At 44.0% G+C, this 17,841-nt stretch overlaps 1 protein-coding gene across 1 annotated transcript; it reads left to right on the plus strand.

Moving 5' to 3' along the window:
* The first annotated feature begins 802 nt into the window (after window positions 1–802).
* pim3 (Pim-3 proto-oncogene, serine/threonine kinase) lies at window positions 803–5,193 on the plus strand. The gene is made up of 6 exons (XM_020092440.2): window positions 803–1,309; window positions 1,482–1,591; window positions 1,739–1,789; window positions 1,914–2,277; window positions 3,042–3,218; window positions 3,637–5,193. Exons 1-6 carry the CDS (start codon window positions 1,222–1,224, stop codon window positions 3,837–3,839), a joined length of 993 nt encoding a protein of 330 aa, XP_019947999.1. The 5' UTR covers window positions 803–1,221; the 3' UTR covers window positions 3,840–5,193.
* Window positions 5,194–17,841: the final 12,648 nt, after the last annotated feature.

The raw sequence follows: 17,841 nt of genomic DNA on the forward strand, positions 1-17,841 counted from the left end.
CCTGGTTAGTCAGTTAGATAGATAGATAGATAGTCTTAATGAGACTTCCTTATCTATAATAAAAGTAAAATATATATACATGTATATATATATATATATATATACATAGCTGTATGCATGTATACATTAACTATAGAAGAATAATAGTCATACTGAGAGATGAAGAAACAAAAAAGCTGCACAACTGAGACCAACTCTGAAAGAGACAGTCGGTAGTTTAGTGGTGAAATACAGAATTAACTGATTTTCCCCCTCCGACCATAAAGTGTGTGTGTGTGTGTGTGTGTGTGTGTGTGTGTGTGTGTGTGTGTGTGTGTGTGTGTGTGTGTGTGTGTGTGTGTGTGTGTGTGTGTGTGTGTGTGTGTGAGACTGCAGAGCTGCGGAGGAGGGGGGGGGGGGGCTTAGAATTGCCGCCACGTGCGCTCAAACGCCAGCTTTATTATGAAAACTTTGTCCGGATTGGTCCAGAGACGCAGCGCGGTATTTATATACGACACGTGATTGGTGGAGCCGCCGAGTCGATAGTGAACCACAGCTCTGCGCTTCCAGACAGGAGATCCTGGGGCGTCTAGTACTATGAGAAAGTAGTGCGCGTCTAGAATGACGATTTTGCGCACTGTTTTCATATGAAAATGAGATTAAATCGTAATAACGCTACGGATGGTTTTATTAAAATGCGCATGTGGTGAAGATTCGCGATTTTCTCGCTGGAATCAAACAGGAGTGTCGACTTGTATTGGTGGCGGAGGGATACCACCGTCCCACTGCGCGTCAAAATATTGGCTCGTGAGGACCGCGGAGCAGCTCAGACAGCAGCGACTGTTCAGCGGATCAGCACCCAACACAGGAGCGGCCTCTGACCGCAACACACGCTCCACACGGCCGCTACACGCACCGGAGAATTCGTCCACTTCTAACGCTCAAAGAGGACTTGTTTTCGTCGGACGCGATCGAGTCGACACCCGGGAGCCGTTTTTCATGCCGGTTGTTCGGGGAACGGTGTACGACTTGGCGGTCGTGACCCGACTGTGACGGGGCGCGGTGCGGCGGAGTTGGCGCACTGCTCGACTGGATTTACACTCATTCTCACGCAGCCAACAAGACCCGCACCTCCGGTTCAAAACAGCGCCTCGAGCCGCTTCTTTCTCTCTCTGGTTTTTACGGACTCTCCTCTGGTGAACAGGGATCGTGAACTCCGGCTTTTTCTTTTCTAGCACGAATATGTTGCTGTCAAAGTTTGGTTCCTTTTCGCACATTTGCAACCCGTCAAGCATGGACCACCTACCAGTGAAGATCCAGCTCCAGCCGGGTAGGTCCCCACCACTGACCCCTTTCATTTCCCACCTTTTTATTTTGGCTGTAACACCCAAGAAGTTGATTTATTTGTACCCGTGTGTAGTGACGAGCTAGTGTGGTCCCCGAGCGATGGTTTGTTGTGGGAATCGAACACTCATCCTCGCTTCTTTCACTTCTACTTGCAGTTAAAGTGGAGAAGGAGCCATTTGAGAAGGTTTACCAGGTGGGATCGGTGTTGGGCAGCGGGGGATTCGGGACCGTGTACGCAGGCAGCCGGATCTCTGATGGCGCACCGGTAAGGCTGCAGCCGGAGCTCTGTGTGTTTTGATCTCGCATGTGGCGCCATCGAAGCACCGGGGCGACCCCGGGAAATATACCGCCAACCAAAATATCTTGTTTATCTGTATGTGTTTGCTCATGTTTTCCCTCTTGTGATTTTCAGGTTGCTGTGAAACATGTCGCGAAGGAGAGGGTGACCGAGTGGGGCACGATTGTAAGTAGTCATCCCCCCGATGTGTGCGTTTGTTTTGGTCCCCCCCCCTCCGCCTCGCTGCAGGGTGGGGGTTGTGTGTTGTCAAATGGCCGTGTGTTAAACCCCCCGGTGCTCTGTGCCACAGAACGGATCCATGGTGCCTCTGGAGATCCTGCTGCTGAAGAAGGTCAGCTCGTCGTTCCGCGGAGTTATCAAATTGCTGGACTATTACGAGCGGGCGGACGGCTGGCTGATCGTCATGGAGAGGCCGGAGCTCGTCAAGGACCTGTTCGACTTCATCACCGAGAAGGGCGCGCTGGACGAAGACACGGCGCGGGGCTTTTTCCGCCAAGTGCTGGAGGCGGTGAGACACTGCTACAGCTGCGGTGTGGTGCACCGGGACATCAAGGACGAGAACCTGCTTGTGGATCTACGCACCGGGGAGCTCAAGCTTATTGACTTTGGCTCGGGGGCGATTCTCAAGGACACGGTCTACACCGATTTCGATGGTAAGCAGAAGCCGCCCCCTCCTCTTATTGCGCCGATCGCTATTTATACGATGTTACGATGCAGGGAGAGTGGTTTGTTGTTATCAATGCACATCCGGCTGGTGTTTGCCCTTGATGCTAAATTCAGACACGGAGGCGTTCAGGAGGCTGTGACGCAGCGCTCTGTTTTTGGAGGGTTCTCCTCGCCCGGGGTCTTGTGGTTTCTCGTCATCGCGGAGATAAATCGATGCCGCCTAGTATTAATATCTCCCGGTGTTTTTCAGCGACGTCTGCGGCGTGTGATATATGCATGTTGTGTATTCAGATGAGTCACACACTTCCACGCATCCTGCCCCAGCCTGCTGTTTTCATTTCACTTCTCTGATACATCTCCGTCTTGTGAGATGTTGTGTTTCCGGTTGTTGTGTTGTTTTGGTGACGCTTGACTCACCCTCGGTTTGTGGGTGTTAGGTCAGTGCCACGTAACATCTGTTTGTTGTGAAACCGGAGCCGCTGGTTCACGTGATGGGCTCACGTTGCCTTTTTTTTTGTTTGGTATCCAAGGTCCTCCTTCCAAGAGGAGGGAGGGAGGTCACACAGTTTGTTTTGTGGCTGAAGGAAGATGGAAAGCTTTTTTACTGTGACTCAGCCATTTTAGACTCAGACACAGACCATTTTTTGATCATATTCCAACACCAATGACCTCCATGTTCCTACAATGTTAAACACAGCTGGATCCCTTCCACACAAGCTCACCTCTCACCCTTCTCCTCCTTATCTTCCAGGTACAAGAGTGTACAGCCCTCCGGAGTGGATCCGCTACCATAGATACCATGGTCGCTCTGCGACGGTGTGGTCGCTAGGTGTGCTGCTGTACGACATGGTGTGTGGAGACATCCCCTTCGAGCAGGACGAGGAGATCCTCAAAGGGAGACTGTACTTCAGGAGGCGGATTTCAGCCGGTGAGTCGACCACAACAACACAGAACTCTGTTGCCCCCTAGCCACAGCAGCTGGTACAGCCCCGAACCCACTACCCAAGTGTGACTGAATTACAAATCAGTTTACATCAGAGTAAGGCCTCACAGTCAAAATGGATTACAGCCTGTAATGGCTGCTAGACAGATTTACCAACCATGAATAAAATTTGAGGTTTTGGCTGTTATGATATCCCCTGGTGCACTTTGTGTAACAGCCTCAGCTACCCCAGAGAGCTAACTCAATAGAAGGATGTGAGCTCCCTTTTCATTGGCTGACTGTTACCGCCTACACACTAGGACACTGTAGATCCATACAAACTTAGTCACACTAAGCGCAGCCACACTGGTGTTGGTGATTTCACAATGTCCTCAATATAGTTTCTCTCTCTCTGCTCCTTCAGAGTGCCAGCAGCTGATCAAGTGGTGCCTGGCCCTGCGGCCCTCAGATAGACCCACCCTGGAGCAGATTTGCGACCACCCCTGGATGAGGGAGACGACGGAGTCACCCAAATCGCCGGAGGAGCCAGTCGCGGGCGAAATCCGCCTCAGGACCATCGACACAGACTCTTCGTCAAGCACAAGCTCGAGCAAGGAGAGCCTCTGAGGATGGTTTTCATAGACTGAAAAGACTTGGTGGTGACTGAGGGAGTGATATGGACTCATGGCCAGCAGCCTGTAGCCCAGAAGGCCCATCAGAGGCCGGGCGCTTGACTCCACTGGTCCGGCAAGAAAAATGTACTTTAATGTTCCTCTTTTTGTAGGGAATTTCTAATTTATTACTATATGTTCTTCCTTATCTTATTTCCCCCTGCCCTTCTTTTGTTTTTCTTTAAGTTGATTATACTTGTTTCCTAATGGGGAACATTTTGCTGTTGGGGCGGTCTTACCAGCACTATTAATCCTCCCCTTTTTTATTTTACCCGTTTTGTTACTAGGCTGGTATATGCAGCTGGCAAGGCCCTCCTATTCAGGCACGGCTGCTCTCATAGAGCTTGGAGAAAAATACCTTTTTATTTAAATGTTTTAATTTTGATTTTGGAGTGCCTTTTTTTGGAAAGCTGCTTTCACAGGGGCTTTCGTCAACAACTCTGTTTTTTTGGATTTGCCCGGGGCCTGGTGGTGAAGTTGCCTGTGCTTTGATGGAAGGAGGGGGGTGTTTAGGCTTCTTCTTTTTATGTTTCTCTCCTCCTCTCCATCACTGTAAACCAACCAGCCCCCAGCCAAGAGGCTAAGATAGCATTAGATAGGAGAGTAAGGAGGTGGGGGCTCTTCCTGACAATGGAATACTTGAATTCACACTTCGACTCAACTCTGTGTCGCTCTTTTAACGCTGCTCACTCACTCTATAGCCTGAACAGGTGTTTTTGGAAACTGGATCCTGTCTTTTTCTGAATGTCTACAAAATGTCACCACACACACACACACCTCCTCCCCCCCACCTTTTTCTCTCCCTCCCATGCCTGTTGTGGGGGGGGTTGTGGTCCTCGCGGCTTCTCCTTTTCTTTTTGCCTCCCGCCATCTTTCACTGCTCAACACTACATGGCCCCCGCCCCTGGCCTCCCTCAGGGTTTGGGGTGTGAAATGCACAATCAATGCAATATTCATGGACTCAATTTTGTTTGTTTTTTGTGTTTTTCTTTTAATTTTTTTATTAAACAAATATTGTACAGTGTGTATTTTTTTTCTTTTAGTGCGTGTACATTTTTTTTCTCCCCCTTTGCATTAATTTATTTGTAAACATGTAGACATTCCACACTCTGTGGCTATTTATTTATTTATTGTCTTTGCTTAAAATCCCCCCCTAAAAATTTGCATATCCTACTTGGCCTTTGGTTTGCATTCCTATAACTTATTTCTACATTTCAACATGTTGGGGTTTTTTTTTTAGATGTGGAGGATGCACTGAAGCGGTTGTCGATGTAAAACAGAATAAAAACAAGTTTACTTAAATTTGAAAAGAGCTTTTGAATGTTATTTAAGTACTTTTTGAAATCCGGGCAATGTCGGCCGGCTGAGTATCAAGACAAATCCACCTGGTTTCTGTACTGTCGAGATGAAATTTTGAGTTCTATGGAAAGTTAAACAACGGGTGAAACAGCTTTCGTAGTTGTCACATACAACATATTGAAGACCCTTCGGTTTAGCTGTGACTTGTGGCTGTGAAGTATGGATATTGCTATTTTTTGATACAGAAGTTTCAATTAAACTCCCATTTTTATGTACAGAATAAAGTCTTATGTCTCCATCATTTCATTCCTGAAGTCCTTGAGTGAGAAATGACACGCTTATTGTTGTAGATTTATTACACGACAGTAAAAAGATATATGGTTATTTGTAAATGAAATCCACACACATTGCCCTCATCAACAAAACACCCTGCCAATATCCATCTCCTGTGTGACAGCGGTCCCTGGGGAGGTCTGGCGAGGCTAATGTTCATCTATTGTGCCACGTGGTTCATTTACACAGCCTATAGCACTGATAACATTGTTACACGTGACGCGGGTGTCGGAGCGGCTGAAGGGAAACATCACAGGAGCCATTAACTGGATGACAACCTGCAGTAACAACGGGTGTGATAAGAGACAGATGTGTCTTTAGAGTGCAGGAGGAGGAGGAGCGGCGGAGCAGTGATGCTGGCATGACAGAGGAAAAAGAGAGTGGGGTTGTTATGCATCATCACACACTTACACACATGCAGACTATAAAATATAATTGCTTTTCCATTTTATGCCCCCTGCCTACCGTACAAAAACATAAGTCATTCCATTATTAGACGTGGGAAGGCCAAGAGTAACTGAGGCTGATGACTGTGTGTGTGTGTGCGTGTGCAGTGTTTATGTGTGTTTGAGGGGTTTCCATGAGGCAAGGGTGAGTGTTTCGGAGTGGTGTGTGTTTTTCCTAGAGAGGTGCTGCCCCCTGTGGTGAATCAGTGCCACCAATTCTCACCTCTACTGATTATTCAAGAATGGCTGAAGATTCCTCGTGAAGCTTCTATCACACAAACAAACAGCCCATAGAGTTCACACTGTAGACCTCCTGACCTAAACTTCTTATCCCTCTGTTAAAATAAAGTCATCTCGATGGCTCATCCAGACGCCTTCACATGTCCAATTACTCTCGAATGCCTGCTTCCAATCCGACCCGAGTGGAGACATATGGCCACTTGAAGACTTCATAAAACAGCTGCTCCTTCAATCTCCTCAAGAATCAAATCCACAATGAAGAGGTTGATTTATTTTCTTGGGGAAAGTAGGGGCGGGTTACTCCTTGGATGTTCATCTTGGTGTAAGGAGCAGGCAGATTCAGGAATTTAGAGCAATAATCCAATATTATTCCAATTATATTCACTGAACACAACAGTGGTTTCGAAGAGCTGGGAAATGTTTCTCAGAATTAGGGCCCAGTTTGAAAGGAGGTTATGATTGTGTTTGTCGGGCTGACTTTTAGTTAGCAGGATTACACATAAACTACTATAGGTTAGGGTGAGCGAGCCTGTGGCAAACAGCGCTGCCCACAGCTCTACAATGCAGCAATGAAGCAAAACACCAAGTTAGTTCATCTCTTTTGTTATAATGAGTTTTTAAAAAATTGCTTTATTATGAAACTGTAGCAAAACAAATAAGATGGCAGGCCACCACAGTCTAGAAAATATTTAATGGGTGACGTTGGTTTGACTTGGCGAGATAAGACATTAGCTTTGGGGGAGGTTTTTGCTCTATGAGCGGCCTGTTGGTTTTTCATGGATTAAACAAATGAGATATATTGTGTTAATTGTTGAACTTTAATATTTACTTTATATTTAATATTTGACATCAATCTTCTCATCTAACTCTCAACAAAAAAGCGCATACCTGTATTTTCCACAATGTGAAATAATTATTTTAATGTTAATGGCAACATGAAACTTCAACCAGAATAGCATGGCCGCCGCCTGTGGGAGCTAATGCAGCTGGAGATGCCTCTTTCAGTCAATCTGAACCTTACTTACACATTCCTAACAAGCACCCTGGTGCCACCCTGCAATAAACCACAGGGCTATAAATGACCGCCGCTGTCACACTCAATATGTTGACATCTGCGTTTCTATACATATGCATCCCAGCTAATCCTCCATTGTCTTTGTGTCTCCAGGCTTTTGACATGCAAATGGCCGGCAACCTGTCTTCATCAGAATCCCTTCTGCTCAGACTAAAGACGATACAGCGGGGCCTCAGCCACTCTCACTGTGAAATCCTCATTAAAAGTAGTCTGATCCTGAAGGCTGGTTAATATCATCCATCACTGACACTTAGTCTGGAGATCACACTGCTTATTTGGGATGTTTTAAATCATCAACAATATTTGGACAGAAATACTTAATGGCATTCAACATATCAAAAATGTCGAAGGAGGCCTGTATTATAGTATTAAAATGGGTGCTTTTACACTGTCGTTACTTCTTTGTAATACTTTCTTTACTTTTAAAAGGCATTAAAGAAACAGCTCTTATGTTTTTAACCGAGATATAAAGCTAGAGTTAGTAGGGGGTTAGCTTATCCAGCGTAAAGATTTAAATGTTATTGGTCTGTTCATATATAAAGCTTGCTAATTAACATGTTACGTCTCATATGTTTTATCCTTACAAAACCAAACTGGCATTCAGAATCCTGTTCTGAACCTGTTATTGAAATCTAATTTAATTAAAATTTGTATTGTTTTAGTTATATTTTTTATTGCATATTGCTCTACATTTTATTCATAAATTGTTCTATATGAAATAAATTATTATTATTATTGCTGTTATTATACATCTAGACCTACCAGAGATCAGTTTAGTACATATCTGTCTTCTTAGTATTTTTTGTGAATGTATTTCCGGTGTGTACATTTGAGTTGATAACCCTCCAGTTGATGCTGAGCTCACTCCATTCAGAGCAGTTTGTTCTGTGAACTAATGTGCCGACATGTTGAGGCCGTCGTGTAGGTGACAACTTGGCAGACACAGAGGAAGGCGGCAGACAGACTCTGGGCTGCGAGGGCCACAGATGGACGGGTGGGTAGCACCCACACACGCAGCAGGGGCCGCTGGGCCAGCACCGAGACGAGGAGGAAGAGAACGATCAGTGCAGTCCTCAGTGATACTACAGTTGACACTTCTCTATGTGTGTGTCTGTGCAGATGACCCTTTGAATAAGGACATGGTCATTTGTGTGCATGAATTTTCATAAGTGCATGCTGTTGAATGTGTGTTCATGTACAGTACATCTGTGTGTACGGTTGCTGTTCTGGAGGCTCGTCTGTAAAAGACACACAGACTTCTCCCACTGAGTACAGGTAACAAACATAACAAGTGATTCATCGTCTGTGTGAAAAACAGAAGATATTTTCACTCTCTTCTGTAATTCCAACATTATGGAGTATTTGCTTGTGAAGTGTGATGTGGTAGGTGACGACGGGTCCAAAACCTTTTTTAGTGAGCCATCAATTAGTGGAAAAAACAAAATTCAGGTTTCATTTTTCCAGCCAAGCAGGACTGAAATCACCTTCATTTCAGACTTCATCCAATTATTGCTTCTGTGCTGCCCAGCAAACTTTGTTTTTCTTCACCATTTGAGATCCACAGTTACAGCGAGGGACGCAGCACTGCAGCATCATGAAGAGTACCAGAACATGACAGACTTCCCGTGTCACCGCTCAACACCTGAACTGATGTAATGAGAACAGCTCCGAATAACCACATTACATTTACCACTTGTGGTTGTTTTCTGTTTTTCAACTAGACCTGGCTTCAGTGATGGAAATGTCTGTTTGTCAGTGCACCACTTTGGTCCAGACTGAAATTCCTCAACAGATCGCTGTGAAATTTTGTACAGACACAGACTTTGTTTACATGGACATCAATACTCCGATTATTGACCTTATTCTGAGTAAGAAGTTATTTTGATCATGGTGTTTACTTGAGTTGCTAATAGAACATTCCATTCATATTCCTGTTTACATGTTATGGAGCAGAGTGATTATGACTCATGTCTTTACATCTGATGTTTTCCACCAGTTTTAAAACCCCAACCTGAAATAGTTTAATGCCACAATCTACCATTTTGTTTTGTTTTCTCTCAAATTTTTTAAAAGCTGACTTTTTTTATTTACACCTTTTGTTGTCAAGCAATTGGTAGCTGCTTTGATTATTGCTTAAACCGAGTAAGACCTTATTTGGGTTAGAAAATGGCGTCTACAATGTCTTATTCAGACTGGTGGCTTTCTCAGGTTCATTTCAGAATATTGGTGCCATGCTAATTCCCAGCCCTCAGAGGATGAACCCATATGACTTTGGTAATCCTCCAACTTTTCCTTTCTCACCCCCATCAGGTCAGAATATGAATTCATCAAATATTTTTGACCACATATATAAAAATAATCAGCTGTACTTTGTGCTGATAACCAAGTGTTAGCATGCTGCAACTATAACATATACATTATACATTAGTTGGACGTTAGCTCAAAGTAAAGTTGCACAGCCTCACAGAGTTGTTGTGTACTGGGTGAACTTGTGCCTGAAGAAATGCTGTGTTACAAAACATCATAACTGCATTAATAACAGTGATTTAATCTATTTTGGTAGATTACATAAAAGTGTGGTTCATATAAATGTCATTTTCTTTTATTGTGCAGTAAATATGAAGTAAAAGAAATCAGTGTTTTCTTTCAGTGTGGCAACCCTCTGGTATTATAACTTTGTACTGTGTGTCCTTTTACTTGTTTCTGAACGTGTGTATCTTTGTTGTCAGTCCTCAGGGTTGCCTGACTGTCTGACTCTGGAGGCCTCCTGTTCTCTGTTACCCCGAGCAGAGCCTCCGCAGGGACTTTCCACTGGTCTGGCTCCACGTTCTTTTAAAGCGGTGCCACTGCCAGCGAGTAGTATACCTGGCTGCCCAGCTGGTGGGAACCTGCTGCCGCTGCCACCGCACACCGTGAAGGGAACTCATTGTTCTGGGTCGACGGGACACGCTGTAAACTTGAGGGCAAGAGCGTGTTGTGGGAGAAGAAGCCGGGAGGCCCATGTAGAGGAATCAGTCACAGACAAACACACAAACAGGCCTCCTAGACTTGAAAAAAAAACAGGGCCACAAAGCCTCAGTCAGGCCAATGCAATTATCTGCTGTTTCTAAGCCCCTCAAATCTACAACAGCAGATCTCAGCAGGTGAATCGACTGCAGGAGCTTGATATTTTCAAGTCAGAACAGTTTGTCCTTTGTGTCTATTTGTGAGGTTATGGTGGGACATGTGGAAGGAGAATGGAGATGTTGTCAGAAATGAACGCAGCAAGAGAATTTCCAGGTCAGAAATGTTCACACCAACTGGAAAATGTCTGGTGCGTTCAAATGAGGGGTGGCAGCTGGGAGGCAGGACGTGATATATAAATTCTTTGACATTTTCGTTTTTGTTTTTGTCTTTCCACGTTAACATCTTTGTCAGCATCTTCCAGTGTTGGCAGGAGAAGTTCTGGAAAATGTCAAGAGTAACTGACCCGGACATTTGCGTTCTTGCATCCGTTCAATTTCAGCAAAATGTCCAGAGTTCAGTGCATGTTTGAAAGCTGCTTAAGAGGGAAAGTAAAAAGTGAGAGGAGGGTAAAGAGAAAGGTGCGAAAATAGTGACAGTGTGTGAACGTGTGAAGAAAAAGAGACAGGGATCAGTCTCTTCACAAGCTCGTAACATGATCAAAGCAGTCACTGACCCGGTGTTCATTTAGCCCTGTGGCTGTTTTCAGTTTCTTCAGCGGCAGGAGAAAGGTCTTTTCAGCCGATGAAACCCGACTCTATCTGGGGAAGTTTTGGTCCAATGACAACAAAACATTGTCGTACAGGAGTGTGTTGTTGTAACAGTGACAAAAACAGTTTCAGGCTATTCTACAGCGAAACCTACTGATGCGTTGTGAAAATGACAAACACACAGAACATTGTGAAAAGAAAACAAGTACAAAGAATGATATGATATCACCGTGTTATATTTAGTTTGTTTTTTGGGGTCAATTTGACATTCATGAAGAGTAAACAGAAAAATAACACAACGATACACTAATAAAAACACTTAAAATAAGATACTCATTCAAACTGCAGGTACTCTCTCTACCCACTGGGACACTGATATGTTGTCCTATTACGAAGGCATGGAGACGTACATTTCAAGAAGTATCTTTGTTATGACTCACGACTCTTTTGTGGGGTCACTCACTTTTAATTTCTCTCCCCTCTGCACTTCATACTCTTCTGTGACCCACTTCTGGGCCCAGACTCTGTTTAAAGAATGACACAAAGAGTGAGATCAAGGAAAAAGAGGGTAACATAGCTGCAGTGAAAACAAATCTACTTCCCTATTATTTATGTTGGGTAAATATCACTTCATGGTGGATGGGAACAGTTTACACAAGCCAGGATCCGATTACAAGCTGTGAGAATGGCAGGTCATGCAGCCTCCCATCCAGGACGGGTCATGAAAACTGGCACGTCTTCTAGATGACAATGATTAAAGGGCGCATGTTTGGCCGAGGTCTCTAACAACCACTTCAGGCTAGGCTCTGCTCCCCTCAGGCTTCAAGGAATGTATGGGAGCTTCTCAGAGAGGGGAGAGACTACCACTGTGTGGGGAAAATACTCCCTCCTTCTGCCCCTACCCCTGCTCCAGGCTCCTCCACCACATGCACTAGGTGCACCGTGGAGCTGCACTTTCACCACCCGCTCGGCATGAGGAGTTATGGAATTTGAGGGACCCTGGGAAAAAGAGAAAACGAAATTATGGGCGTTGTTTGGCTTTCCAAGAACTAAAACGTGCTGGGAAATGAAACTGAGAGCTCGTGGTGATTCCTGTAATAACTGAGTACAGATTGCCGGTCTCGAGCATCATTACAGCTGGAAACGTGCTAAACTGGACAAGTTTGTAACATCGGGATCCTTTCTCAGGATCTGTTTTTCCTGCTCTGATGTGAAAGTTATTGTTGCAGAGCTGATAGAATTAGACAAAAAAATTGTTTTCAGTTTTGACTTTGATTTGAAGAATAACTGCAGAGCAGATCATAGATATGGAACAAGATAGAGAGAAAACACTGAAGGACACTGTAGGAAATGTGTATCTGTGATGACATAACACAACAGACAAACAATATGACAACCAACAAGAGATTTGTGTGCGTAGAATTAGAATTACTTTGAGGGAGGAATTGCTCCCTAGTATTAGTAGTATTATCATCATCACTATCATCTGATATCAGACGTGTTGCCAAAGAAAAGCAGTCTCAGCCACATTAACAAGTAAAAAGTTAGTATGGCTGGCAAATGACATTGAAAAATAGAATTGGTGTGATATGAAGTATATGAAGTAAAGATAACAAACTACTTACACTCACCTCGATTAGGAGTAGTTGACGCCCATCCTTTAAAAAAATTCTGACTTGCCAGCGCAGTTTAGAAACGCTATGCAGCTCTTAGTGCCTGTTACTGATTATTTGCATTCTTTACTTCCTTTCAATATGCATAGATAGCATCAGCGCAATCAGCACAATAAGTAAAAACACTTCCGTTGCCATTTCTACATATCCTGGAGCTTTATATTTTTGCGGAGGGGCCAATGAAGTATTTCTATTTACTTCCAACGTATAGTTTTAATTTAATATCAAGTGGCCTGAAAGATGAGCAACATTCAATATGGGAAATTTCCAAAATACAAAAATCTTCGTCCATCCATTATCCATATACAGCTGGAGCCAATCCCAGCTGACCTTTGGGTGAGAGGCGGAGCACAGATCACCAGCGTGCACAGACACACAACTATTTACTCTCCCAATTAACCTGACCTGGGAACCTATTTGCTGAGAAGCAACAGTGCTGACCGCTGGGCCACTATGCCGCCCCGGAAAAATTGGTGTTTGCTTCAATATGAATGCATGAATAAACCAACCGAGCTCAGTGTACATTTCTAGTACTTTGTGTACTAATGTATTCAGCTTGAGTTGCATGTCTAGATACTCATTGTATGTATCGACCCATTTTTCAATGTTACTTTAATTACTGCGTGCTTCTCTTATACCATATTCCTGTCAACTGTGGCTCAGGAGGTAGAGAAGGTCGTTCACTATATTCACAAGTAGGTGGCTCGATCCCCAGCACCTCCAGTGTGCATTCCAAGGCGTCCTTGGTCAAGATGCTCTTTGAAATTTCAAACAGTGTGTGAATAGAAGAACAGTGTGTGAATATGTGTGTAGATGGGTGAATGTGTACTTGAACTGTAAAGTGTTGATAAGTCTGCAAAAGCATTATATAAATACAGTCCATTCACCATGTTTTCATGATCCTTTGACCCTCTGTTCAAGGTGACTCAGCATCTCAAGGCATGACTCAGCATTATTGTGCATTAAAATCGGCCTCGCCCTCTTATAAAAAACAAAAAAAACAAAGGCCAATCATGGAACATCTCTGGAACACTGTGACCCGGTGCAGTGCCAGTGTGTTATGAATACAACCCCTGAGGAGCTGGATCAGTGATGAACGCTGCTACTTCCTCTGTCTAATCCATTTACTCACTGGCCTCTTTCTTTACATTTGTGTCTCTGTTATCTAAACTTTGTCCAACTTAAGGCAAGAAATGTCCCTGAGATGTAAAAACAAAAACAGAGAGAAATGTTTTCTGTTGTGCTCCCCCCTGTCCTGAAATATGAGCGTTCTCATCCTGAGGTCATTTTATCAATGCAATCACTTGTTGTTTTCCTCCTCACTGATGCCGGCGATGGTTCACATGAAAACACTTTCACCCTGAACAACACATGGTTCAGGAGCGAGCCAACAGGTTTAAAGAGAATTCATCCTTATAGGTGTTTTTCTTGTTTCCCACAAAACGTGTTTCTGTGAATCAGCAGCTTTTAACATTAATAAACTGACTTAATTGTTTTCGCCAAAGGAGGTTTATTTCCTGTTTGCTTTTTCTACGTCTCTCTCTTTACCTCTGCTTTTCCTTTCCAGCTCTTTCTCTTCGTCTCCTGTGTCAATTTACGGCTCCATCCTCCTCTTCCTCACCTGTCCTCATGCCGCCCTTGCCGCCCCTCCCCATTGTTTACCTGTGGCTCCGTAGCCATGGCGATGGCCGTGTTTGTCACAGTGATCATGTTACAACTAGGACAGCCAGTTCCCAGAAAGAGGAAACAAGGGATTCCCAATAATAAGGTGCTTTTGTTCCCAAAAGGCTCGATCTCTCTCTCACTTTCTCTCAGTGTCACTCCACACCCACAACACATAACACACACAAACACACACACACACACACACACACACACACATCCAAATATTCAATTCAATTCAATTCAATTCAATTTTATTTGTATAGCGCCAAATCATAATATACATTATCTCAAGGCACTTTACATAGAAGGTCAGGACCTTAAAATCATATTAAATATAGAGAAACCCAACAGTTCCCACAATGAGCAAGCACTTTGGCGACTGTGGAGGAAAAACTCCCTCATTAACAGGGAGAAACCTCAAGAACCAGGCTCAATGTGGACGGTCATCTGCATCGACCGGTTAGGGTGAGCAAAGAAAACGGGGGAAGGAGAGGAGAGATGGGTGTAAAAGAGGGGAGAGAAGAGAGAGAGGGATAGCAGGGAGAGATAAGAGAGATGGGTGGAAAAGAGGGGAGAGAAGAGAGAGAGGGATAGCAGGGAGGGGGAAGTAGAGGAGAGGGGGCCGAGAAAGACTGGGAACACTTGAGCCCCATCAGGTATCAGATCTGACTAGTTAAAATGTAAACAACAGTCCTGAGGTTCCGGGGTCAGAGAAAAAAAGAGAGAGAGAGAGACTATGGGAGTGAAATAGTCATTGACATGTATTAAAATGAATGAATGAATGAATGTGGGGGGGCAAAGAGACAGAGAGAAGTGGAGAGGTGCTCAGTGCATGATGGGAGTTCCCTCAGCAGTCTAGACCTATAGCAGCATAACTAAGTGATGGTTCAGGACTCACCTGATCCAGAACTAACTATAGGCTTTATCAAAGAGCAACGTTTTAAGTTTAACTTTAAATGCTGAGATGGTGTCTGTCTCCTGAACCCAGAGTGGGAGCTGGTTCCACAGGAGAGGAGCCTGGTAGCTGAATGCTCTACCTCCTGTTCTAATCTTACAGACTCTTGGAACCACAAGAGAGCCTGTGTTTTGTGAACGAAGTGATCTATTTGGATAATATGGTGTTATCAGCTCTTTGATATATGAAGGGGCTTGATTGTTGAGGGCTTTAAATGTGAGGAGCAGGATTTTGAAATCTATTCTGAATTTTACAGGGAGCCAATGTAGAGAAGCTAAGAGAAGATAAACTCTGAAAAGGACACCAGGTACACACCAAAACATGAGGGCACAAATGTGGACACACAAGCAAATAAATACATAACAAACACGTTACTGAGAGTAATTTCAGGAACATCTCATGGTTACAACGTCTCCCACATAGTGAAAACAATGGCTGCAATGTTATCCAATGTTAGCGGCATAAAATCTTTTCAGCCAATTAAAAAGAACTACACTGATTTTACTGCACTTCCATAAAGTTGGAGGACTTACAAGAGTCAGGTTACAAAAACAATGGTCAACTGTGAAGCAACACAGGGAAAGACACAAGTATGGCCCATAATGCAACTCAATATTTTGGACCCTTTCGTCTAGAAGATACAATCTTGTGTCAAAGAAGATGGTTTCCAATCTGAGTGGATATGACCCTGATGACATCATCAGATTTATTTTCTCCTTCTGAGCCAAAGCAGCCATTATTCAGCAGTTTTACAACCTGAGTCATGCTTTAACAGTAAACTGTTCTTGTGTGAAATTAATGGACTGACCCTTTAGTTTAATTTTATCTGGTGTGACCACTCGGCTATTCATGGGGGAACATTCATAGGAATTGAGTTTGAAGGCTCCCAAGTTAAAAGCAGGAGGTCATTGTTCTGTTAATACAGGTTGAGGTATCAAACCAAAGCCGCTTTCAGAAACGAAAGGTTTGGACATTTACTGAAATTCGAAATTTTCCTAAAATTTAAAGGGGCTTTTTGTCAGTCAGTTGCTCTGGAACTTTTCCTTTCACTTTCAATTTTATTTGTATAGCACCAAATCATAACATACATTATCTCAAATTCGGTGTTGCCGTGCTGTAAACAAAAACCCAGTATTATTAATACGTCATATCCTGCTTCCTGTATGCTCAACCCAGGTGCTGCCCTTGGCCATATTTTCACTGACTCGGACAATCTCCTGCTGCATTCCTCATATGTGAATGAAAAATTCTGGAAAATGTCCGGTCCCAATTTTCCAGACATTTATCTGAGCTCATGTCTGAAAAGGGCTAAAAAGGAAGATGAGAAACACACTCAATGCATGAAGATTAGGATGTAAAATGCAAATGTTTCACTCCACTGTCAGCGTAAATGTGTGTGTGTGAGTGAAGGTAGGAGGGAGGATTTAAGTGTGTCATGTGGAGCAAAAGGGAAACAGCAGCGCCGAAGTCTGTGCTGAGCCGTGATTTTTCACTCACGCTGCTGCGTTCGAAGCCACCGCTGCTCCTCTGGCTCTGCTGCAGCCGAGCACGAATTCCCACAGGCTTCTTCTTCTTTTTTTTCTTTCTCTGCAACCCAGCGTATACGTCAGGAAGCCGGGGCTGAGAAACGAACAGCTCAAGTTTTATGGGAAGCGAGCGAGTGCAGTGCAGTATAACCTGCAGCGGGGAGCTGAGATGCCGGCCAAACAGAACTAGGTCACATCCAGCGTCATAACACACAACAGCAAATATGGTCGGGCAGCGAGGGTCAATGATTACGGCCTAGTTTCGGCCTCTTTTCTGCAGGCTTGCTGTTAATTGAAAGTTATGTGACACATAAAAGAGGTTTGACACAGAAAATAAGTCACAAATGTGGTGTTACATGTCGGCTTTCACCAAAACCTTCTCTAGTACAAACCTTTTAAGACCAGAGGCTTATATTTTGAGTATAAAAACGTGCAAATCTCCATGAAGTTGGAATTTTAAAAAAGATTCTTAACTAGAATCAACTCAACGAAAACCTGCAGGGGGTCAGTGGATCAATATCGCCTACTCGTACACAAGACGCCTTTCTTCCTTCGTGTGATCTTTGTGTTCTGTTTGGATGCAGAGCGAGAGCAAATCAACTGAAAATAACTTTTGTGTGAAGCACCTTGCTCCGTCGTTCTCTGCCAAAAAACACACGCAGAGGATCGGAACGAGCCAGAGAACCAAAAATCCCTGGAAGTTGACCAGCGAGAGATACTGACGTGGGTGTTTCCGCATTCAGGTGGACGGCAGAGGTCCCGGGAGACTTTGTTACTCATTGCACCATTGATGCTGCCAGGGCTATGCGCACTTACAGTGCTATTCTTTTTTGTTATTATTATTTCAGGTAGAAGAGGAAGCAAACTGCTTACGATCTGAGGGAGCGCTTTAAGCAAATGGTGTGAAGCTGACAGCATCACTGACTGTGCCACATTTCACATCTGAGGGACTATGCATCACTGATAAAACCAACCTACTGTAAATCTACCACTGGGTATAAATGATTCTCCACAGCTCTGCACCATGTGTGTA

Source organism: Paralichthys olivaceus, chromosome 23, assembly GCF_024713975.1.
Source record: "Paralichthys olivaceus isolate ysfri-2021 chromosome 23, ASM2471397v2, whole genome shotgun sequence".
NCBI lineage: Eukaryota > Metazoa > Chordata > Actinopteri > Pleuronectiformes > Paralichthyidae > Paralichthys > Paralichthys olivaceus.